General features: G+C 39.7%; 2 protein-coding genes and 1 non-coding gene across 3 annotated transcripts; 2 read left to right on the forward strand and 1 right to left on the reverse strand.

Annotated features, from left to right (window-relative positions):
* The first annotated feature begins 7 nt into the window (after positions 1-7).
* On the forward strand, positions 8-13,231 carry unc119a2 (unc-119 lipid binding chaperone a2). Its single transcript, XM_068331548.1, has 5 exons — positions 8-560; positions 7,304-7,417; positions 9,599-9,698; positions 9,829-10,001; positions 11,586-13,231. The coding sequence occupies exons 1-5, from the start codon at positions 308-310 to the stop codon at positions 11,696-11,698; spliced, it is 753 nt and encodes a 250-aa protein (XP_068187649.1). The 5' UTR covers positions 8-307; the 3' UTR covers positions 11,699-13,231.
* A 2,408-nt stretch (positions 13,232-15,639) lies between these two features.
* Positions 15,640-22,512, reverse strand: LOC137606169 (solute carrier family 13 member 2-like). Its single transcript, XM_068331286.1, has 11 exons — positions 22,399-22,512; positions 21,908-22,044; positions 20,785-21,041; positions 20,525-20,702; positions 20,306-20,428; positions 18,619-18,828; positions 18,136-18,236; positions 17,852-17,967; positions 16,258-16,419; positions 16,024-16,161; positions 15,640-15,874 (listed from the first exon to the last, which is right to left on the reverse strand). The coding sequence occupies exons 1-11, from the start codon at positions 22,495-22,497 to the stop codon at positions 15,743-15,745; spliced, it is 1,653 nt and encodes a 550-aa protein (XP_068187387.1). The 5' UTR covers positions 22,498-22,512; the 3' UTR covers positions 15,640-15,742.
* Positions 22,513-23,377: 865 nt separating this feature from the next.
* trnaa-ugc (transfer RNA alanine (anticodon UGC)) lies at positions 23,378-23,449 on the forward strand. The gene has a single exon. It is a non-coding gene; the product is annotated as a tRNA-Ala (tRNA).
* The last annotated feature ends 1,336 nt before the right edge of the window (positions 23,450-24,785 follow it).

Raw genomic sequence — 24,785 nt, forward strand, 5'->3', positions numbered from 1 at the left:
CAGATTATTCCCTGCAGACTTCCAAGCTGCACTTGACACAAGTCAGAGCGCGTCTCCGGGAGCGGCTGCGCAGAGATCTCCGCTCCGCTCCGCGCGCATTCCGCTCCGCCAGCCGGACCCGGGGCCGTCTGCGGGCCACCAGACTGCGGAGAACAGACGGCGCGTAAAGACGAAGCGGATTTCAATTAAGCACCGGATAAAAGACGGCAACTGTGCATCCTTCGGTGAAGGGGAAGGAGGGGGAGAGGGGGCAACTGTTTTGTGTCTTGGAAGCCCTGGGTAAGACGAGGGGGAGGAGGAGCGCAGAATGAGCTATTCCTGTACCAGCAGAGGCAACAGCCAGGACTCATCAAGCGCTAAGAAGCCTTCAGGTAATAATCCGGGCACAGACGCTGAGGGCACGGACGGTGGTGGAGAAGGCAGCCCGGAGGAAGCGATGAAAGTGAAGAAAGGCTGCAACCCGACCGACGTGGGGGTCCCGGTGACCACGGAGGAGGATCTGATCGCCAGCGCGGTCATCACTCCGGAGGATGTTCTGGGCTTGCAGAAGATCACAGAGAGTAAGTTCCCTCTCGCTGTCGTGTCCGTTCGACGAGCCACAGATGTGCTGAAAATGTCACAGCGCGTTTTGGTCATGCATCACGTCATGGTCATGTCGTGTTACTTATGTAGCCAATGCACACAGGCCCCATTCAAACACATGCATCATTGCAGCCTCCCCCGTTTCCAACCTGTATGCAGATGTGGATAACACTTGCATCTCATTTTAGTAACCCTGAGACCTGGAGGCGAGGTCTTAACACACCTCAGTTAAATGTAACATAGTGATAGAATGGAAGCCCAGTGTTTGCACCCTGAGGTGCAACCCAGGTGGAAAACAAGACCTGAAGTGTAAAATCCCGAAATGCAAGTGATGGTTAATTGCATGCATGACCTATATTTTAGTATTCGGTTTAAGCACACCTGCAGTGACGTTATTTTAACCTGCCAGGTGGAGATGGAGGTCCAGGGGTTAATGAGGGGTCATCTATCTAAAGTCACATTTTGTTCCATGCTGTTTTCAGCTTTTCTTTCCACTGCTCTCCAGTGAGTTAAACACTCCAGCATCATGTTGCTGTGTGTCACTGCTCAGCTCACTGCCTTGTCTTCCTCAATTTTTGTTCAGGAGCTTCGGTTTGAAAATTAATTGACTTGTCAGGTAAAACATAGACATAATCTACTATATCAGATTTTCAAACTATTTAAATTTCAAAGTGTAGAAACAACAAAACTAATTTAACAATCAATGTTAAATCAAGTAAAAACAAGTACAGTACGTACTGTACTTTCAATATTTCAGGAAACAAATGTCAAAGAAAAGTTGAAATTTTTATCTTCTAATTTATGGACATTAAATAAAAACTGATGCACATTTCATGAAAACCAGATTGGATTCTGTTGTTAATTTCACATCTACATGTCTGGTAGATGTGAAATTATCATCATCATCATCAGCCATATAGTAATGTCCATCCCTTAAGTATAAGAACAAATAGTTCAGTTATTGAAATATTCCACTGAAAATAAATATGATGCATTTGAAATCCAAGTAAAAGTATTATCAAACAACACAGTTACACAAAAAAAAGTATTTGAATTGCAGACAAAAGCACCTGAGGTGGTTGTTTTATTATAATTTACTGTGTGAAGTCTAAATTGCTGTTTGTGAAGCTACAGTTAATTATATGTGTTTGTGGGTAATTTAAACTAAAAACAGAACAATAACAGAATAGAACAATATAAAGTCTTACAAAGCACAAGTACCTCAAATGTACTGCCACTCAGTACTTCAGTCTACTTTCCTTCTGTAACATTCCATTAAATCCATGTCAGAGAAAAGATTTTGGTTCTTTCTCAACATTCCTTAAATAGCAAAGTAATCTATGAACACCTCAGTTCATCACTTGCGTTCATGTGTCTTTGTTTGGATGAACTTTCTGTTAAATCCTGAAACATCTCAGCAGCTGATGACTCTTTATTTGATGCTGCTGTTTTTAAATACGCTACCATTCAAAAGTTTGGACAGTTTCCTGTTGTACTGAGCATTGCGTCCCAGACGTCTGACCGGCACTTCTGTCACCCAACCAAATCTCAATCAAGCCTCTTACGGAGAAACTGGGGGAGAAACTGGAGCCAAGAAGAGCTTGTGAGAAAAAACGTCTTCTTCTACAAGAGACGCCTGTCTTAAACAAGTAGTTTGATAACTGGTGGCTTTTCATAGCATGTGACTATTTCAAGGCCCGTTTAATGACATGCTTACACAAGCATTACCATTACAGTACGTAATGAGTGTAAGTTTGCAAATACATAGTCCAGTTTTAGTCCTGCTTTGTTTTTCAAAGGATTTTAACGTAACGTAACAATGATTTTGTTCCAGATGTCTATTTTTCTGCACACATCCTCTTTTCATTTTTGTATTATATCCCAGCCAAGCAGGTCATCTTAGTTTGTATTTGTCATTAGTAAGATTACACCACAAGAGTAATGTGTAAAGAGATGTGTTTTCCAGAAACCTGGTGAGAGTGTGAAAAGTAGCAAAGAGAGTTTTAAATTTTGGATTGCATCTGAATAAACTGATGGATAACAAAACAATATTCCATTGTTTTTGGAACACTGCAAGATGTTTTTAAAATTGTTTTTTGTCAGTCACACTCAAACCACTCGACCCCAGCAGGAATTGTCCCAAAAAAAGGAACCACTGTGTTTTGGATTGGATCAGGATAAAGGGGTGGTGGGTCCATGACTTTGTTTTCACCATCTTTAACGCAGCCTGAACACTAAAGGAAGTCATCTGACTCAAAAATTTAAAGACAGATTTACATTTGTCAGAAATGTGTATGGGTGATGGGAATATGTAGCTACATTCAACTGGTGTTGTCGTTACAGGCCTGGTGCACCTTCATTCCGACTAGACCAAGTTTGAAATGCAGAGGCTGTGGTAGCAGCAACACAGACAAAGACCTGTGTATGAACAAAGTGTGCCGGTGTGTTCAGGTGTCCAACCTGTCCTGAGAGATTAAACATAAGCTTAGTGGCAGGAAGTCTGTTATTTGAAGAACAAGCACAAGAGATGCCTGTTAACGGGGGAAGAATACAGTGATTCCTCGTAACTTAAGGTTAATGCGTTCCAGGATCATTCGTGAAAAAAAAAAATCTGTAATATAGTGACAAACTTTATTATTTACGGTAATTTAAACGTTTTTGAACAATCCCCATACTGATATTAAACCACCTTATATCCGTATTACCTTTTCCCACACTCTTATAGATTGTTCAATGCGCTTTTGTATTAAAGAAAAGTTTTTCTTGAATACACGGAAGTGCGCTGCGTTCCGTGAATCTCAGATCTTAAAGCGCGAATAAGCGAGGGATTACTGTATACCAAATTTAATGAATGTTGTTGCGTCACACCTCCTAATGTTGCACAACACCTTCATGTTTTGAGCGCACACACATAGAGATGACTTTGTGATGCTTGGGGCTGGTAAATATGAACACACCAAAAAGTGTTCAAAGAGCAGGGAATCCATTTTTGGAGATGTTGTGCAAAGTTTGTATTTATTAAATTTAGGAAAGAATCTGTCCAGCTAAATGGGACAATGCTGAGCCTTCTGGGATGGCTGTTTTAAAATTCCCAAATATTATGGACAAATAAAATCTAGGTTCTAGTTCCAGGTGTGTCTTCATGGGAATAGCCCAATACAATAAAGGCAGTTTATGCCGTGATTGTGTGAGGTTTAGTCTACGGTAAACAAAGATTGCTGTTGACAGGAAGAGCTTTGGATGCTTTCCTTGGCTTAGCTTGCCCCTTCTCTTTAATTGATGATGTCACTGTGTGTTGTGGCGGAAACTTTTTAATCTTTAAGCTGTCACTTACAAGTCCACAAGATCGTATTTTTGTATTTAAGGTTGTTTAAGTTCGCTGTGGATGATCCAACCTTTGTGAGTCTATCTGGACATTGTTGACCGACTCCACAGCAACACATGTGGGAATGCTGTAATGACTCCGTCTCCCACGCTGGAGCCTATTATGGGCTTTGGAAACTCTCACTTTCCTACCTCGCAGCGTCATCGCTGTAGGCAAGAGGATGCATGCATGACTCACCACAACAACATAGATACATGCTTGAATCACTACGGCAACGTGAAGCATCTCCTCTTGGTTACAGGCAGCGCAGCCTGCATCTTTGTTCTCCCACACACTTCCTCCTTTTATTTTCTTCCCTCCTGTCCTCTCCTCTGCTCTCCTTTAAAAGTACCTGTTCTGTCATATAATGCTACATTAACAGAAATGGGACAAATTGTCACACATATTACAAATATTAAAATACAGTACATTACATAAACAAGTCAGGAAATAGCCAGCACTTTCTTTTCCAAGAAAACTTGTTATTGTGTGACACCAATTAAACCCGTTGATTGTCGTCATGCCAAAGCCAGAGGATAGATAGCCTGTCATGTTACCTGACTAGTAGCTGGAATGTAATCAACAGGAAAACGAGTGTGTGTGAAATCAATCTAGTCTCGCTGCTCCCTCTAAAAGTCAGGTTATTGGAGGTTTAAGGAAAGGTTTATTGTCTGAATATCTTTTAAACTTTATCTGCTCCAAAATCAACTCAACAGCAATTGCATCCTTTCAGGTTGTCCATCTGTCTGTACCATTCTGATGTCCAAGGTACAGCATGAAGGACTATCTTCGAATCTGACACAAATGCTCACCTGGAACCATGAATGAATTGGTTATATTTTATATCAATAAGGTCAACTTTTTTGTGATCCTTTCCAAAATCCCCTCTGCCATAATTCTACTCTACTCTAATTCTACGACTCGAACAGGAAAAAAAATGTTTTTTGGATGAAGTATGAAATGGACATATATACTTGTAATCTCCAGTAATTCTCTACATTGAGTTCTATATCAGTCTTTAATATCTTAGTCTCAGTAGTTTCATTAGAGTTTCAGTAGAACCTCCTAACCAATCAGCAACAGGTGTATTTTGTATTTCTCAGGGTGATTTAACATCACGTTGTTTCTGTTGGTACTGTAGGAAATGTGGTTCTTAAGAGGACTGTGGTCAGTGTTAAGCTAAATTTAGCTATGGGTCACTGATAGTTTTACAGCTTTAAATAACATTTCCTGAGTATTTATAGAGGAATTCATTGGAAAGTGATGCATTTCCCCTTCAGTAACTATGGGAACTGGCCTGTGAACTCTAGTGTCAATGATATTAAAATTGAATAAACGACTGATGATCTTTTAGAATAAACCCTCAACTCAAATGATCAACTTTGTCCTTCATTACTGTCAATCTGTACTCTGGTAGCAGTGTACTGATGCAGATCTCATGCTTTCAGATGCTCGATAGTGTGAAGGTGGTTGATCTGAAACCAGGCTATTTTCTTGTCAATATCATTTTAAGATGGAAGAGATGACTTGTAACATTAGAAAGGCCTAAACATTTTTTCTGAAATTATCCAGTTGGTCAATACCTTTCATTCCAAATTTTTCTTCTTCATCCATTGCTCGTGCCTGAGTTCCATTCTTTTGGAGTGGATTTTTGTTGTATTTATTCATATCTTGAGGACTACCTGTATCCTGTATGTTCTTTCTGTGGGTATTATCTAACTAAATTTAACATTATCATGTCTTGGGCGGTAGATCGCACTGTTGCTTCGCAACAAGGTCGTCACAGGTTTGGTTCCACCTCGGGCTATTCCGTGTGGAGTTTGTATGTTCTTCCCATGTCTGAATGTGTTCTCTCCTGGTCCTCCCACCTCCAAAAACATGCGGCTTAGGTCAATTGGTCACTCCAAATTTTTCTTCTTCATCCATTGCTCGTGCCTGGGTTCCACTCTTAGTGGCTTTTTGTTGTATTTGTACATTACATTGGAAAAATGTGTAAAACAAACAAACAAAAGATATTGAAGGACAAGAGAATTTATCTGATAAGTATCATCATTGCTTGTAGTCACAAACAATTTAAATTTGAATTTGAATGAGGTGTCCCAGCTTTGAGTTGTTATTCTGCTCTGAATCAGATTTTGGTCTGAAAAAAACCAAAACAAAAACCTCATCACCTTCTTAATATCATTATGCCTGTACGAACATATCTGGCACTAAGGTAGCGATGCAAACCAACAAGTAGGTTAGTAATAATACGCAGCACATGAACCATGTGTAGCTGTTATCTATAGAAATATACTAGTTACTGTTCAATTAAATTACTTATCCACATAAACCTTTAAATCATGGGGCAGTTTACGGCGTAAATGTTAGACAAAATTATATATCTATATTGTTTTAATTTATCATATATTTATATGTATTTTAATTCTACTCAAACTATAAATTACAGGATAAATACTTTTTTGAATTGGAATGCAAATATATAGTTGCGATTGGCAAAATCTTACAAGTACAAATCTTAAATACTGGTTGAGAGTATGGGTTGAATGAAATTCATTGGGATTATCAAGTCATGTGATAAGAGTGAGATAAGTGACCCCCCCCCCCATACTGGCAGACGTCCCGGGTCTATACATGATGTCACTCTGGATGTGATTTGATGTGAACACAGATTGGTTCACATCAAACGAATACATGGATGTCACACATCTCTGCTATAGTTCTTCTGTTGCTGCTCAGACCTCCAATGTTTCACTCTCAAATCCACAAAACAAGATCATGATTTATCATAACGTGATTTATCATTTTTATGATAAATCATGTTTAAAACTCATTCATCATCCATCAACATCGAGTCAGCTCAGGCAAAAACTTGGGAGTCTCACCTCAAAGATGTTGCAATTAAATCTGCAGGCCAGACAGGAAGCAGGAAGTGCGTGTTCTGCTGGGGAAAGCTAATAAGCAGTAACGCCACCTGGTGAGGACAAGAACGATTAGAGGAACAGAAATAACTTGCTTCTCTTTCTTACTGTGTGTGACTTTGTGTGTGCTGTGGAAATGGTTCCAGATTGTAACTAAGGCTCATGTCAACGTCACTGGTCAGAAATGAAGCTTTATAGTGCAGCTGCTGCCTAAGACTTGATATCATTTAAAACTACAATAACAGGATTGAATTTGTGTTATAATTTATCAATGGTTACATCTGTATTTTATCATTCTATGAAAACTTTTCGAAAAGCGCTGATGCTCAATCCCAAGCACGTCTCACTCAAATCTATAGTAGGTTGCTATATGTTGATTTAAGTGCATTCTATCTGATCTGCAACTCTGCATTGCTTCTGAATTTCTCCCATTTAGATTATCTGTGCAGCCCGGATGAGAACATTTATAACATTGACTTCACCAGGTTCAAGATCAGAGACATGGAGACGGGTACGGTGTTGTTTGAAATCACCAAACCTCCATCCACAGGTGAGTCACTCAGCTGTTACGGGAATCGTTTCAGCTGACTTTCACTTTGTATACTGAAAACACTTTAAAGACAGATTTTGTTCATGCTGGTTTTATATCTACTAGCCTTGCAAAATATACATTTTTGTTTTTGATTGTTTTATATTCTTATATTTTGACTTTATTGTGGCTTTTTATAAATATTGTCTACAAACAGGTTGACTCAGCCACTCTACACAAATCTACCTCTAACACTACTGGTATATATTTTAAGTACATGCTTGTAGTTTGTTTTCCATTGACTTTTGACCTTCGTAATATTAACATCAGTTGCTGGACATGTAGCTGTGACACACAGCTCACACATCATATTACTGCCATAATTCTCCCTCATTACAACTCCACCAGAACAAGGGAGATGTGCAGAGTTGTGGCAACTACAGAGGAATAAAGCTGATGAGCCATACAATGAAGTTATGGGAAAGAGTAGTTGAAGCTAGACTAAGGGCAGAAGTGAGCATTTGTGAGCAGCAGTATGGTTTCATGCCAAAACAGAGTACTACAGATGCAGTATTTACTTTGAGGACGTTGATAGAGAAGTACACAGAAGGCCAGACTGAGCTGCATTGTGTTTTTGTAGATCTGGAGAAAGCTTATGACAGGGTGCCCAGAGAGGAACTGTGGTATTGTATGAGGAAGTCTGGAGTGGCAGAGAAGTGTGTGAGAGCTGTGCAGGACATGTATGAGGACTGTAAGACAGTGGTGAGGTGTGCTGTAGGTGTGACAGAGGAGTTCAAGGTGGAGGTGGGACTGCATCAGGGATCAGCTCTGAGCCCCTTCTTGTTCGCTATGGTGATGGACAGGCTGACAGACGAGGTTAGACAGGAATCTCCATGGACTATGATGTTTGCAGATGACATTGTGATCTGTAGTGAGAGCAGGGAACAGGTGGAGGAGAAGCTAGAGAGGTGGAGGTTTGTCCTGGAAAGGAGAGGAATGAAGGTTAGCCGCAGTAAGACAGAGTACATGTGTGTGAATGAGAGGGACCCAAGTGGAAGAGTGAGGTTACAGGGAGAAGAGATCAAGAAGCTGGAGGATTTTAAGTACTTAGGGTCAACAGTCCAGAGCAATGGAGAGTCTGGAAAAGAGGTGAAGAAGCGTGTACAGGCAGGATGGAACGGGTGGAGGAAAGTGTCAGGTGTGATGTGTGATAGAAGAGTTTCAGCTAAAATGAAGGGAAAGGTGTACAAAACTGTGGTGAGACCAGCGATGTTGTTTGGTCTAGAGACAGTGTCACTGAAGAAAAGACAGGAGACAGAGCTGGAGGTAGCAGAGATGAAGATGCTGAGGTTCTCTCTGGGAGTGACCAGGAAGGATAGGATCAGGAATGAGTACATCAGAGGGACAGCACATGTTAGAGGTTTTGGAGATGAAGTCAGAGAGGCCAGACTGAGATGGTTTGGACATGTCCAGAGGAGAGATAGTGAATATATTGGTAGAAGGATGCTGAGTTTTGAACTGCCAGGCAGGAGGCCTAGAGGAAGACCAAAGAGGAGGTTTATGGATGTAGTGAAAGAGGACATGAAGGTAGTTGGTGTGAGAGAAGAGGATGCAAAGGACAGAGTTAGATGGAGGCAATTGACTCGCTGTGGCGACCCTTGAAGGGAAAAGCAGAAAGGAAAAGAAGAATTACAACTCCACCAGATTTGATCACACTGATGTAAAAAAAAAAAAAAAGATTCAGTGTGACTTTCCAGAGTGTTAAGAGCTTGTTTTAGGTGTACAGTAGATCAAGCATTTTGGAGAGTGGCCAGAACACAAGGAGATGACTGATTTAACAAAGGAAAACTTCTAGGAAGTAAACAAAGACAAAAAACCCCCAAAAACGCCAGGAATAACTAGTAAGGCCAAAATAGCTGCCACGCAGTAAGCAGCAATAATCCGTCAGTGAGTTGAAGGTGAGCCATCCACACAACAGGAGAGGAGACAGAGGGAGTGATGAGAACATACAGAAACACTTCAAGAAGTCATTATAACCTAACATCCTGGCTTTATTGTAAAGTGCAGTAAATTTTGTTAATTATTTTATTATTTTCTTTAAAAATGTTTTCAGCCAACCCCACATAAACCAGCTAAAACTTACCGTGTCTAACAGTATTATTGTATGTTGTACTATTCTTTATAAACCACTCACCCCTTCAGATAAAACGGGAGAAAAAAGAGATGTTGACCCAAATGCCGGCCGTTTTGTCCGTTACCAGTTCACCCCTGCTTTTCTCAGACTGCAACAAGTTGGAGCCACGTAAGTGAAGACGTGTGAATCTTTGCGAGGCTGAGTAGATTGTTTGCGGTGGCCCTCTCTCGCTCTGTTTTTCATTATGTAATTTATATAATTATTCTAATTCTCAGTCTTCCTGTCTGTCTTTGTCCAGAGTTGAGTTCACAGTTGGAAACCTGCCAATAGAAAACTTCAGGATGATTGAGAGACATTATTTCAGAGAGAAGCTGCTGAAGAGTTTTGACTTTGAGTTTGGATTCTGCATGCCCAACAGCAAGAACACATGTGAACACATCTATGAATTCCCGCCTCTGTCTGAAGACAGCGGTATGTCCATTTAAGTGGTGCAAAACAGTTTTCTTTGTCTGCATGCTTTACTGAATTTGGTTATGTAGTTGTTCTGGTCATCACCACAGTATTGTCATTGTTCATGTGCTCCATTTTCCTTATTAATATTTCAGGTAACACACATTAAAACATACTAAAATATTTATATAATATTTTATTTAAATAAGTTCTACCCAAGGAAGTTCAGATGCAGCCAGGAACTAGTGCTTTTAAAAATACACAGCTAATATCTTCTAAGAAAGTCCAAAAAGTAAAATAATCTTCAAGTTATCCCACAGATTAATCTAGTTTTAATGGATATGAATTTGTTGATTTTTGATTAAAAGTTGTCAGTCATGTTTGGTTGTATTCTCCCTGAGTGAAAACAGGCTAACTAACACATAAGCTTTTACCTTTTACATATACAGTATACTTTATTTGGCTAGGTGTTTCTATTTATCTGGTCAGTTTAGCATTTTACAGATTACAGTTAAGGCAGGGTAGGTTGACTTTGTAGGGACGAACAAAGTTTGAATCTATTCTTTCTGTTCTCTAAATAACATTTATTTAGATGCACTTTCAGGGACTGAATTTTGGTATTGACTGAATTTAACTAACATTAATATTCAGCATTATTTTCGTACCCTTCAAAACATCAAGTGCGGTAGCCAAGTCTAGTAGAATAGTCACACAGAATGCAAAATGAATATTTGCTGTGGCATTTGTGATTACACAATGCAATGCCCTAAAGTAGATGGGAATGAGATCAGACAAAATGGAGAAGGGTTGGAGGTTCTTCAGATGTTTTCCTCAATTCCAGATTTTTCTAGTTTGGATTACTTGCGCAAGTCTTGCAAGTATTTTATTTGTGAAAATGATTGTGGAGTGAAATTCACATGAGTAAAGCCAGAGTTCAACTTCAGAATGATCACTCCATTAATATAAGCTGCCAGTAACAAGGCTAACATGCTGAAGCCCAGCAGAAAACACTTGCAGGTTCATCCATGATACAAAGTTGGCAAATGGGAAGGACAGTTCTTTAAGTATTTGATCATGACTACTAAACAATGTAAACGTGTAACATATTTATGGATCTACATGGAAATTTAAGCAATACATTTTCTCATGAAAGCGACCCTGCGCCTGGAGTTTCACGCGCCTCACGCCCTAAGCCAGCTGGGATAGGCTCCAGCTCAGACGTGACCCGCCACAGTGGATGAAGCTGTTGGAAGATGAATGAATGAATTAATGCATGAAAGAGATTAGAGCAATTTGTTGAGACTTTTCACTCAAAATTAAAAGAGTCAACCTCATGGTGGCACTACAACTCAGATCATCAGAACAGTTTTGATTCAGAGTTGTGGGCTAACAGGCTAACATTTGATATGGTAGGAGTGACTAGGATAAAGACGGGAAATAAACAGGAAACAAAGAGGAAAACATCTGTGTGGTTATTTTACCTTAACCCATTCATTTTCTCAAAGAGATGCTCAGATTCATCTTGGAACTCCTTGGCAGGGTCCTCACTCTCGAGTTTGGAACTAGTTCACTTACAGCAGTGTTGTTTTTTGTGTCTGCTTGCAGTCAGAGAGATGATCTTGCACCCATACGAGACACAGTCTGACAGCTTCTACTTTGTGGACAATAAACTGGTGATGCACAACAAGGCGGACTACTCATACAATGGTGGCACTTAGAGTCGCCAGACTGAACAGACGGGTGGATGTATGGATTAACCTGAGGGATGATCAGAGTACGCTGGTGGAAGGCACAGCCCTGTCAATCCAGTTGTCCTTATATTTGTTATTTTGTCTTCTTTCTCTTTTTTTTTGTCTCCTTCTCCCATTTACAAAATGTATGATCTAAATGTGAATATTTTTCTAAATTTGTTAAAGCCCAAAAGAGTCATGCAAACACATGGGGACAGTTAGTTCACAGCTTGGGGTGGCATTACTGTAAGAAAGATGTTTACAACATGATAAATCGGCAAGTCAGCAATTTCTCAGTCAACATGGTGCTTCAGTTATTGATGGAAATTGTTTTTCATTCCTGTATTAGTAGAAATTACAAGCAAATACTGAATCTAACAGTTTTGGGGAAATTGTCTGAGATTCAATCTGTGTTTGCCTGTTGGAAAGATTTTTGGTCTGATAAAATATATAAACATCTAAAATTTTGTTGTCCAGTTTGCACAAATAAAGATCTCCAAAACCATATTTTCTATTACCAGCCAGTAGTTTGTCATTTTGATTTTCAGACCTCTGTCCTGTTTCTTATCTGTTTGTTCGTTATTTATTCTGACTCGTGTGACCTGTAATATGTTTATTATCTTTGATCAAAGCACAACGTCTTTACAGAGCCACCAATTTAGAAACTTGTAAAGTTGAACTGATGTCATATGACCATAAACGTACTTTGTCATCTGTGTACTAACAGAACTTTTCCAGCCACATATTGTTTTTGTTTGAGATAAAGAGACTCTGTGCACTCGTACCAAGATAGTTTGGAAGCTCATCATAAAAGACAAGGAAGTCCTAATTTGGATTTTCTTCAGTCAGCATGATTTGAGAATGTAGCAGAAGTTATTCAAATCATTCAACTATCACTCATATTTTTGTAAAATCTATTTTGTATTGCCGCTCATACATTTCTGTCTATAGATCTCACTGACATGCTTCAATGAGTTAAAACCTGAATTTCCTTTTTGTTCTCAGGGTCTTTATTGCACACATTACTATATTGAGTAGTACTTAAACTAGAATGTGGCATAACTTGAATCCATTTTTTTTTTGTGAGTACCGGTACATCTGCGCATACTGACTTGCTGTAAATTTTGCTGATCTGTTACAGTGTTCACGTTCTTCAGATTGTTTTCAAATGCTAGTGGAGCCAGGTTTTTCAAAAACTACAGGCAGCTGAAAATAATTGACTTGAATACCCCTGTGTATGTTCAAAACTGCACAAAATGAGATTGTGATTTATGATAGAAATTCATGGGACTTTGGTGTTTTTGGTCCACACAGGTTGCTGGGAAGAAAACAGAAGAATAGCCAATGTTTTGTAATTGACAGGGATGGGACACACAGGAATAAAAACCAATTGACTTGAATATGATGTAAAAAGTACTACAGATCCATTGACCAGATTTATTTATGACTGATGTGATTCATGTAAAAATATTTTGAGCAGATGTTTAAGTTTTTGAATATTCAGATGTTGGTGTAAGTGAACAAAGGTAAAATAAAGATTCATTGGACTTTTGAATCATAAGTGTTTCAGCAGTAAGCATTGTGTGAAAGATGTGTTCATGTGACCATTCTTTGTTTTTAGAATACAAGTCAAGTCAGTAAACAAGCCAAGTCACAAACACGTAATGCAGAGAAAACTCATACTGTTGACATTTTGTTTCTTTTACTGTCTTTCCATGAAACTTATAAACTCGAGAGGTTGATCTCTACTCTAGTTATCTCTAGTTCATTTGGCAGGATTTTATATTGAAGTTATATTACAACAATCCTCTTCATCTCAATTTATTGCACATAGTAAAATAAAATACAGTATATATCATCCATTGACGGAAGCATGGTAGCATAGTGAGGAGCAGTGTTGCTTCTCAACAAGAAGGTACTTGTTTCAACTCTACCTGGGGCCTTTATGTGAGAAGTTTGCATATTGCCCTCAGGTCTGGGGGTTTTCTCCAGGCTCCGTCCAACTCCAAAAACATGCAGCCAATGTGAACTGGTGACTAAATTGATTGTATGTCTTAATGTTGGCATGAATGGGTGTTTGTCCACGTGACCCTGTGACCTGGCAACTTGTTCAGGGTGTTCTCCGCCTCCCACTCGATGTCAGCTGAGATGGGCCCCAGAGTAAATCCTCAACCCGGATTTGGATAAGTGATGTTTCGTCTTCAAGACAATGAATACCATCCATTGATTTGAGTTTTCACAGTGACCTGTACGTTTTGTACATGTCCATATAATCACTGGAGTGGAGCTGTTTCAAGGGTTAGGCATTTTTATAAGATACATAGGTTGATACTTACTGTTATGTCTTGCACGTTGACACTTAAGAGAGCGTCTTTGGTTTTATATTAACTACATACAAGTACTGTGAAATATTTGTTCGTTTGTTCTCAAGTCAAATGTTTGTAAGTTGAGGATAACTTTGTGTGTGTGTGTATAATTTATATATATATATATATATATATATATAATATAAAGGCTATTGATCACAGTGGTAGTGGCGACCAGTTCTCTGATGACAACTAAGCCTCTGACTGACAAGAACTCCTTCCTCTTCTTGCTCGTCCTTCATTCTAAAGCTACATGCTACACGTTACACTACCATGAAGTAAATCGTCAACAGTAAATCGTTGTTGCTCTAAATTGTCTGCGTGGTGTCAGGCTTTTGATGACCAGGACAACACATCAGTACGTCGTTCATGTAGGTAAGTTGGAATACCTCAGTGGCTTAAAGCTTTGCTTGGCTTAGCCTCTACACACCCTGATAAAATTCATTCAGGAGTGGTAGAGATGGGGGGAGTGCTCCACTCCCCCAACAAATTGCATCGTGTTTACATGTGTGTGTGTGTGTGTATGTGTACAAATGTGTATATGTATGTATGTGTGCGTACAGTAATTATACATACTGTATATATACACATATACGGTATATATACAGTATAAGAGCATCATATATATATATATATATATATATATATACACACACACACACACCTGACACACATATATACAGTATATACTGTATATAATGGCACTTAATTATTTGAGTGCCATTTTAAAAGTTATCATATTGACCAAATGCACTATTTTCACAATCATTTAGCAGACACTTTAATGCCTCAAATGTAACAAGTGTTGAATCAGGTTCTTCAATAAATTGTTTCAGGAAAAAGGGATGGTATTGTCAAACCCTTTTTCTTAACTCTGCTGTCTATTGACTTGGGCTTAGACAAATGTATGGACAGATATGAAGGAAGCAGCCCTGTGTCTATACATAACCACCTACATAAACACTACATAAACACCTGTATAAATAAAGGCTATCAATATGAGCATCTGTAGACATGGACCGTGTTGACATAATGTAATAACGGCAAAAAAGTTGCATAAATCAACTTTGTCCTTTCTAGAGAAATCGTTTGTGGAAAAAAAAGTAACCCAATTTAACTTTCAGTTTGTAAAGAAGGCCTTTAATATGGGATTCAAGTGACAAGTTCTGATCAATACCAAGTTCTGATCAATACCTAGAAAATTGGATTCACACACACTAACACACACACAGACCACACACACACAAACACACGTATGTATGTATACACACACACACACACAGACATAAATCCGCATGCACACACACACAGACACACACACACACACACACACAGACACACACACACACACACACACACATTTTGTGCCTAAGACTGCGATACATATAACACTGAAAACTCTTAATCAATTGTAGGAATCAATCATTTGTAATGGATGAATCAAATGTAAATGTATTAAGTTTGTTGATGATGTGTCCATGTAGAAAGGCACTATGGAAATAATAAAAAAGACACTGGCAGGTGACAAAAATATGATTTCATTTTTTTAACAGTTCCAACCCTTCTTCTTGTATATCATAGACCCTATAGAGATTACAATTTCGTGGATTCCTTAAACAAGTCTTTATCTTGCTGTTTCCTCATCTCTTCCTTTGTCTGCTGTATTTCAAGGCTGGTCAGTTGTCACGTTGGCCCAATGAGGGAAGGTGCCCAAGTCAAACATCAAGTATGCCCAAGTGTTGATGCATACATTTGTGGTCAAAATCCCAATGATGTTCAGTATGAAGCCAGTTTTCACCTGGAGAAAGAGACAATCATTCTAATCAGTGTACATTGACGTGCAAACCAATGAGCATATATTAAATATATTCACTTTCTTTTTTCACCTCAACTAAATGATACTTCTAACATTGATTTTGTGTAAAGGACAGCATTTGAGAATCTCACCATGTCCATGACTTTGAGGTTTGCAAATGAGAAAGCGATGGCATTGGGTGGTGTGGCCACAGGCAACATGAAGGCGAGAGAGGCAGCGATGGTGCAGGGCAGCATCAAATACAGTGGGTGGAGCTTAATAGATGTGGCCTTTGAAACACGCCAACACAACACAAAGACAAGGAGAAGTTGTGTGTCAGTGTCTTAACTCCTATGTGTGCATGTACACATCTGAGTTGTGGTTACCAATGATGCCAGTATGGGTAGGAACAAGGTGGTAGTGGTTGAATTGCTGGAGCACTCTGTGAACGTTGCCACCAACAAGGAAAGAACCAACGCAATGCAAAATGGGGGAATGGTCTTCAGAGGTGACAGGGTCCCTCCCAACCACTTTGACAAACCGGACTCCTGTAAGAAAATATGTCAAGTAAAACTGCCAATAATTTTGAAATGGGTCATCATTCAGTTTGGAAAATCTTTAGGTAGGAAAATGTAGAAAATTTAAAATTTAGTTTTTACCAATTTATCTAGTGCACTAAAATTCATTCATACAAATTGTGAACTTTTATGATTGTCATTGATCCATCTCATTTATCCAGTGACAAATCCCAAATCTCAAAACTTGGTTGTACTGACATTCTCTAAAAAGCCCACAAATAAAAAAATAAAGGATCTTTAGCTTCTGCCAACCACAGGATTAAATAAAGGGTTGAAAACTAAATGGGGGGGGGGGGTGACGACTAGCTGTTACAAAGTCAGTCCATGATCATTTTTGTTTTTCTGGAGGTAATCTCACATGCTAGCGTCATCTTCTAGCTTTACATTGATCCGCGTAATGAGCACTGACAGGTGAATGAAACAGATTGTCTTCTTGTTATGGCACCCATTAGTAGGTGGGATAAATTTAGCAGCACAACCTAATATTGTGTTAGAAGCAGGAAAAATAGCCAAGCACATGAATGTTCAAACTGCGATAGCTTGATACCTGGGCCAGTCCATTTACAGTGGGCAGTGGTCAAAAGTTGTAAAAGGAAGGAAAAGCGGTGAAATGGTAACAGGGTCATGAGCGGCCAATGCTCACTGCTGCGTGTGGGGAAATTAGGTCAGTTTAAGCAGATGAGCTGCTGTAGCTCAACTTGCAAAGATGTTAATTCTGGTTATGATAGAAAGTTATCAGTATACAAAGCACATTGGTATTTGATACATATGGATGCCCTGCCCAGTCAGGGTGTCCTGCTGACCCATGCCCAACACTACAAGTGGCAACAAATGGCAGGTAACCATTAGAACTGTACCATGGATTAGTGGTTCAGTAACCCAGGGACCTGAAATGTTTGGTGGTGGCAGCTAAATACAGAGGTCTAAGTAGGACCGATGAGTCCATTCCACCAGGATCTTGGTGGCTGTTTTCTCTAAAACTGTTTGTTTCTAAAACGCAACTTTTCTTTTGTTTTCATCGTCTGTTTACAGAAAACATAATTTTGGGGGATTGAAAACACATTCTGAGTTACAAAAAGGAAAATTTTGAAAAAGCGACACTACAGTCTTCATAAAATAGGAGAAAACATGACTCCACTGCAAATGATGATGACACAGGACTTTGTCAACCTAAGTCTCCTATTTGCAGGACCAAATACCTAAGAGACTAGACTTTTCACTTGATGCAGAAGTGAAAAGTGAGATGGTTCCTTCCATAGTAGTGATGATCACGACAACTCTGAATGGTGATTATTTCTTTGGCAATAATCATGACATAAAGTCAGATAATTTGATACCCTTTCTCAGAACAAATATTTAAACTCAGCCCTTTCACCCCCCCTCCACAAGTTGACGGGTCTACCTCACTCGCTTCAGCCAGGGCATATCCTCCTCCCAGTAGCAACAAGATGTTCCAGGGAATTCGTTCATGAATCACTTTCCAGCTCAGCAGAGTTTTGGGTGCCTTCAATTCCTTACCTGTAAAAGCCACATCAATTATGAACACAAAGTATTTATTAGTTTATCAGTTAATTTATCAGTCTACTGATAAACTGAACTTTAGGTGACACCATTAGTGTATAGTATTGCTATGGATTCTGTTCTTTGTAAATGTAATGTTAAGTGGAGTAAAAATCTGCATTCCACCTTCATCATTGCAACCGTAGCTGCCACACTTGGGCAGTCGAGACGGGATGATGAAGAAGAGTACCGCAATAAATACAGCAACAGTTCCATCTGACACGTACCTGAGAAATGAGATTTAAACATGTTGATGTCATATTTCCTGTCCTGTTTCACAGTGTTCATGCAAAATGAATGTATCATGAACCAGGAAGTAAAGAATAAAGATAAAGACAAATATTGTTGTAAGACTGCTACATCCTCTCTTTTATGAGAACTACAGATTAATGAAGAAGCCTTTAGTTTAAGAGTTAAGTTCACTTTGAGTGAAAAAAGGACAGCATGAAATGCAGATACAAGAAATCTCACACATTATAAGATGCAATTCTTAACAAGTACATAGTTTCATCTCTTATCAATACAAGTATTTATAGATTTTTTGTTTCCACTCCGTTTGACATTGTTTAAGGTAATTTTGTTATAGAAAAAAAAAAGTCAAAGACTCACGTCCCATTCTGATTAAATAACACTGTAGCCCAGCCGTCTATGAAGCCTGGCTCCCTGGTGAACCACAGGAGCACCATCACGATGAAGATGATGAGCACTGACACCTCAGCAAACGTCATACGTCCCAGGCTATTGTACTCGGTCCTTAACACGGTGTACACTTCCTTATCTCTGTCAGTTTTATTGCCACAGCTAAATGACCGCTTCAGGCTGGGGAGAAAAGTACAGACACTCTCTTATGGGGGCAGTCCTGCCTCTCCTCATCTGTACAATACACTCATCAAGCAGCAACACAACAACGCCAGATTACCTTCCAATCATTTCCAAACTGATTAGCTCATTCTGTGTTAGATAAATCCCAGCTGCTTGGTAGTCATTTCATGATATTTATTCATTCCTTTGTTTCTAATGCTAATCTGGGGTTAGTAAATTAATCTTCTCAAGTCATTGTATCTGGTTTCTTTGTTGGTTTCCTTGCTTGTTGCATAACACCTACCAGGTGGATTTAAATGAAATTGGCATATTAGTGAGACATGAACGACAACATTTTGGAGTTTATCCAGATAAATGGGGAAATAAAGTAATTTAATAAATATTTCTTTAGTTACTCCAAAACTTTGGGTCTGATTCAGTCATGGAAGCATGTAGTACTCAAAGCAAGAAATGGTTGGGGTTACCAACAGCACCCCAATCTTCAATCAGGCAGAGAATGCACGGTGGGGAGCAGTATCAATGGAGGGTTGATTAGGAACCAGGGGGAGCTGTGACTGGTGTGTGTCATTTCTAATGACATAGCAAAGAGTGTGCTGTGCCCTCTACTTTATAGGAGATAATTCTCAAAGCTATCTGTATAATACAGTAATGGTCATTCAGAAGTTTATAAAGCTGTCTCAGATCTACAGGTACATCTATTCCAGTAAGCCAGCTACAGCTGTTGGAGATTTTAAACATGTTATGTGTATCATTAGATTTCCTGAATGGGTGCAATTTTCGTAGTTGGCCTCAGATAGTGTGGTCTCCTGCTTTCTCATATACATCAATGGTGTTGGTTCCATCCCAACAAAAGTTAAGGGCTGTGGGTCTGCTGCCAATGACCTGATGGATGTTTGTTTGCAGGAGTCCATGTGTGATGTAGACAAAGATGATTCTACATCCTGCCTGACTGACTGAGTATTTTGACTCCATACTCTCCACGATGTGCTGACAATACATCCAGAGGGTGCCCCAACTCTCGCCTGTAGTCGGCTGGGATCGACTCCCACAAATCCATGACCCACAAAGCAAAAAAAAAAAAAAGCAGCTGAAGACGAGGTGATTACATTTATCTGGTCTTCAAAAAAATAGATTGATGGATGTCTATGCTGTGCTGTGAGAGATTTGAAGACCTTACTGGTCTGTTTTGTAAGTTATATGTTCTACTTGTGTTTTCAATGTATTTTATATGTTAAACAACAAATAGTCTTGTGTGTTCATCAGGTGTAGTTGTCCTCTATACGGTCTGTTTTGCCAACTGAATAAAATGGCTGTGGAGCCATTACTAGACTGGGTTTGCAGAGAAAATGCAATATCATAATTTTTATAAAATATAAACCAAGGAATATCATTTTCAGCATGATGATTATGAGAAAACAAACGTGTTTGCTCACACGCACGTCTGACTGGCTGTACTAGCTTGAAGAAGTCTTACTTGAAGCCCAGGAACATAAAGTGAATCCAGATCCCTGTCAAAAACAGCATGATCACCATGTTGGGGAAAGCAAATCCAAACCAGCTGACAAAGTTGATCACATCACCATTTTGAGAGAAGAGCCTTTACAAAAGAGTAGACAAAACAGAGCAATGAGGTGAGGAGAGGAGGTACCAAAATATATGGAATCTGACAATCCTGAGTTTACTAATGCCTTACTGATCAACTTGGCCCTTGAGGATGAGGTTTGGGATTGTACCAGTGAGTGTAGCTGTGCCTCCAATGCTGGCAGAGTAACACACACTCAGACTCATCCCTTTGGTCAGGCGTTCATAATGTGCCTGTCTTGCTGCTCTTCTGAATTCCTCTGATGATTCTGGATTATATTCATGTTCATCTGGAGGCCAAGCCATTTACTCAATAAAAGTTGGACATTTTATCATTAGGACCACAAACTCTTTGAAGAACAATTTACTCACACACTCTGTCTTCTAACTGAGTCTGGGTGTCTGGTTGTTTCTCTTCTATCACTTCCTCTTTATTTTCTTTCATCTCGAGCTCGATTCCATTCTCATCCCCGCCTGCAGCCTGGACCTCTCGTGCATCTGCCTGAGCATCTATAGTTTCCAGTTGCTGCAGCACAGCTTTGGAGATTGGCAGCATCATGGCTGTGGTGGCGGTGTTGCTGATCCACATGGACAGGAAGGCTGACGTCATCATGAATCCCATCAATAACCTGTGTGACAAGATAGCAGAGGGAGCGCAAATATACTAATCACAACCAGAAAAATCACAGTGGTGATCAGATGTCATCAAAAAGAAGCATAGTTTCAACAAATATGTATCATGCTATATCTGTGTGTCTGCCTATATGTCTGTCTGTAATTCACTTTAGAGCTTCGCTAGTCAGTTGTTAGGGGCCCAGGGAATTAATATCTTGACTTTATTCATGGAGATCTAGAATAAACATACAAACTGTACTTTGTGCAGCAGTGGGGTTGCACCTTCGGAGCACTTCTGAATCAAGTAATACCAAGAAAACTATGATAAAGCACAATCATAAACATTATGTGGAAACCTTTTAGTAAATGCTCAGCTATGAAAAGGGTATGCATTGATAGACAGACAGACAGAATTGAATGATTTCTGAAATTCATGTCAGGTGATAAGTACTACAAATATCTGTTTTCATTTATTATTGATTCCTTGTGACACAAAGATGCTGTACTATTGTCTGTGCTTTAAGTTCATATGCTGCTCTTTTGATTGTCTAAGTCATAGTCGAAGGTTGTGGGCTCAGGCCCCAGACGATGTGCAATACCTTTCAAGGCATTGTGTTTGCTTTAGGTACAGTATTTCCATACTCCTAAAACCTGATTCAACTGATTCAAACAGTATTACATAGTATAATGAGAAATTCTAGAGGAAAAGTTTATGCTTTCATTCGAGCATTTTTACATGGATTGCTAATGTTAAGAAATGGGATACAGAAAGCCAGTTTGAAAAAAAAAAGCAGTGCTATAATTATCTTCGAAGGCCAATCTTTGTTTTTGTTGCCTGCTGGAATATACATGAGATAACTGTACCACATGGTTTTCTTACAGGGATGGACGAACACCAATTAGCAGCAGAACTCTTAGAGCGATGCGCTTATGAAGATCCCAAGTCTCCACTGCAACAGCCACAAACAGTCCACCCAAGAACAGCATGTTAGAGTCCTTCATATAATGAATACTGACCTGAAACACATCACACAGATGCACATGAATTCACACATAATTTAGTTGGTACTGCATCAGTATTGTGTCAACCGACTTTTCAATATGCAGATGTATGTAATATACCATTCACATTTTTTTGACAATCATAGAACACCAATGTCACTGAATTTGTCCTTGTAAAGATATAACATATGCATTTTTTCATCAATTTAGAAAAAATACTTTTTGTTTTTGCAGTGGGATGTGTTGTGGGATAACAAATGGATGTAAAAAAAAAAAAAGAAAGAAGCAGTCTTAAAGTGCCAATAAATACCAATAAAAATGTATACGTTGGCATGTAATCAATTACAATAATACAAGTATGGACTGTACCTCCTCAGCCTTCATGATGCCCATCATAGGGAACAGGATGATCGGCAGAAGACCAGTCACAGCCAGTGGCAGACACTCCGTACACCAGAACAGAGCCATTAGAATGACAGCATATCCACATTTTCCTACCTGTAAACACACACACACACACACACACACACACACACACACACACACACACACACACACACACACACACACACACACACACACACACACACACACACACACACACACACACACGTAGACATACATGTGGCTTTTTCATCATTTAAAACACAATGCTTTTGGTTATCCTTATTAGTTGTATGTACTTTGCGATCTACTCTAGAGAACACAAACTAAAGAAAGGATATTTAATGTGTAATCATGAAACAGACTTATGGAGTTTGATGCCTGAAATAAAACAACTTGGGGTATGAATAACAAAAGACTATAAAAGCTGTGGAATGCTCTTAAAGCATCTGTTGTAATCAGCTCAATGATTGGGTCTGAATGTCACATTATATAAAGTCTGGTGATTCACAAGAAAGGATGTGAACCACCAAAACTCAATACCTGGTTTCCAAAGAAACTATAGAGTGGCTATGATCAACATCTATACTATACCTTCCACTCATCACATGTTATGTAATGTTAAATTTAAAAGAGAACATAATTTTAGAATAAGGTGAATTTCATTGTCACAATCAAAACACAATATTGCATCAAGGAGCTATTTTTATCTCTTTCTGCAACGACACATACACATAATAATAACACATAATACATCACACATAAATCCTTCTTTGAAACAATTATTTTGTTCATTTTCATTGACTTTTTTAAGCAATAACTAATACTTGAGAATTTAAATTAAGTTCTTTGGGTTCAATCAAAGTTGTAAGTCATAAAAGCATGGGAAGATGTTGACTTTCAAAATTTCAAGTTGGTGTCCTCATTTTCCAAATACTTGTTGGATGTTAGCAGTAACGATGACGGGGATGTAGCTCAGTGGTAAAGTGCATGCTTTGCATGTATGAGGCCCTGGGTTCAACCCCTGGCATCTCCACTTGTTTTGGGGGTGGCAGTAGCTCAGTCCACCAAGTCTTCTACTGGGGACCGTAAGCCGGCTGGCTCGAGGGCCGGTTGGGCTGAAATATTTGGAGTGAGAGGCACGAGCAAGGCGCCACCCACCTGGTGACACATCCGCCACCCTACCTCACAGTGTATATACTGCTGGCAAACAGGCCCCCTTGTGTGTGTCTGCCTGCTTCAGGGGCCTGTACACACATACAGTATATACTGCTCACAAAAATTAAAGGAACACCTTTTTAATTGGCGCTGGCATGAAATCAATTAAACCTGTCTGAGAAGTCACTGGTTGGTTAAGCAGCTGAGGGCATCATCAATCACTTTCGGCTGTATTGGTTTTCATGGAATTAACAAAAGGTGCACTACAGTGGCAACAATTAGAAAACCCTCAAAACAGGACTGGTTTCAAATGTGGAGGTCATCTCAAGTTTCTCCCTCTTGATCTTTTCTGGTTGGTTTTCCACTTGTGCTGGTTTTTGCTTGAGTAATTATCTCTACTGGCAGTATGAGGTGATTCCTTAACCATACAGAAGTTGCACAGGTTGTCCAACTTCTCCAGGACATGCTTCTCCACACATGCTGCAGCAAGAAGGTTTAATGTGTCTCCCAGCACAATCTGCAGAGCATGGAGGAGGTTTCAGGAGACTGGTGGTTATTCTCGGAGAGCCGGACAGGGCCGTAGAAGGTCTTCAACCAATCAGCAGGACCGATATCTGCTCCTTTGTGCAGGGCGGAACAGCCTGAGCGCTGCTTGTGCCCTACAGAATGACCTCCAGAGGGCCACTGGTATGAATGTCTCTACCAAACCATCAGGAACAGACTTCATGAAGGTGGCCTGAGAGCCCGACGTCCTGTAGTGGGCCCTGTGCTCACTGCCCAGCACCGTGGAGCTCGACTGGCATTTGCTCAGAATTGGCAAGTCCACCACTGGCGCCCTGTACTTTTCACAGACGAGAGCAGGTTCACCCTGAGCACCTGTGATAGACGTGAAAGAGTCTGGAGAAGACAAGGGGAACGTTATGCTGCCTTAAACGTCGTTCAACATGACAGGTTTGGTGGGGGGTCAGTGATGGTCTGGGGAGGCATATCCATGGAGGGACACACAGACCTCTACTGCCTAGGAAATGGTGCTCTGACTGCCATAAGGTATCGAGATGAAATCTTTGAACCCATTGTCAGACCCTACGCTGGTGCAGCAGGTCCTGGTTTCCTCCTAATGCACGACAATGCCTGGCCTCATGTGGCAAGAGTATGCAGGCAGTACCTGGAGGATGAAGGAATTGAAACAATCGAATGGCCCTCACGATCCCCTG

The sequence above is a fragment of the Antennarius striatus genome, chromosome 13 (assembly GCF_040054535.1).
Source record: "Antennarius striatus isolate MH-2024 chromosome 13, ASM4005453v1, whole genome shotgun sequence".
Lineage (NCBI taxonomy): Eukaryota > Metazoa > Chordata > Actinopteri > Lophiiformes > Antennariidae > Antennarius > Antennarius striatus.

Excerpts from the sequence above, each read along its gene's own strand:
- unc119a2 (XM_068331548.1), top strand. The coding sequence starts at position 308 with ATGAGCTATTCCTGTACCAGCAGAGGCAACAGCCAGGACTCATCAAGC. Across the intron at positions 561-7,303 it reads CTTGCAGAAGATCACAGAGA|ATTATCTGTGCAGCCCGGAT; the intron begins GTAAGTTCCCTC and ends TCTCCCATTTAG. Across the intron at positions 10,002-11,585 it reads GCCTCTGTCTGAAGACAGCG|TCAGAGAGATGATCTTGCAC; the intron begins GTATGTCCATTT and ends GTCTGCTTGCAG.
- LOC137606169 (XM_068331286.1), bottom strand. The coding sequence starts at position 22,497 with ATGGCTCTGTTCTGGTGTACGGAGTGTCTGCCACTGGCTGTGACTGGT. Across the intron at positions 21,042-21,907 it reads ATTGGTGTTCGTCCATCCCT|GTTATTGATGGGATTCATGA; the intron begins GTAAGAAAACCA and ends CTTGTCACACAG. Across the intron at positions 15,875-16,023 it reads ACCTCAAAGTCATGGACATG|GTGAAAACTGGCTTCATACT; the intron begins GTGAGATTCTCA and ends CTCTTTCTCCAG.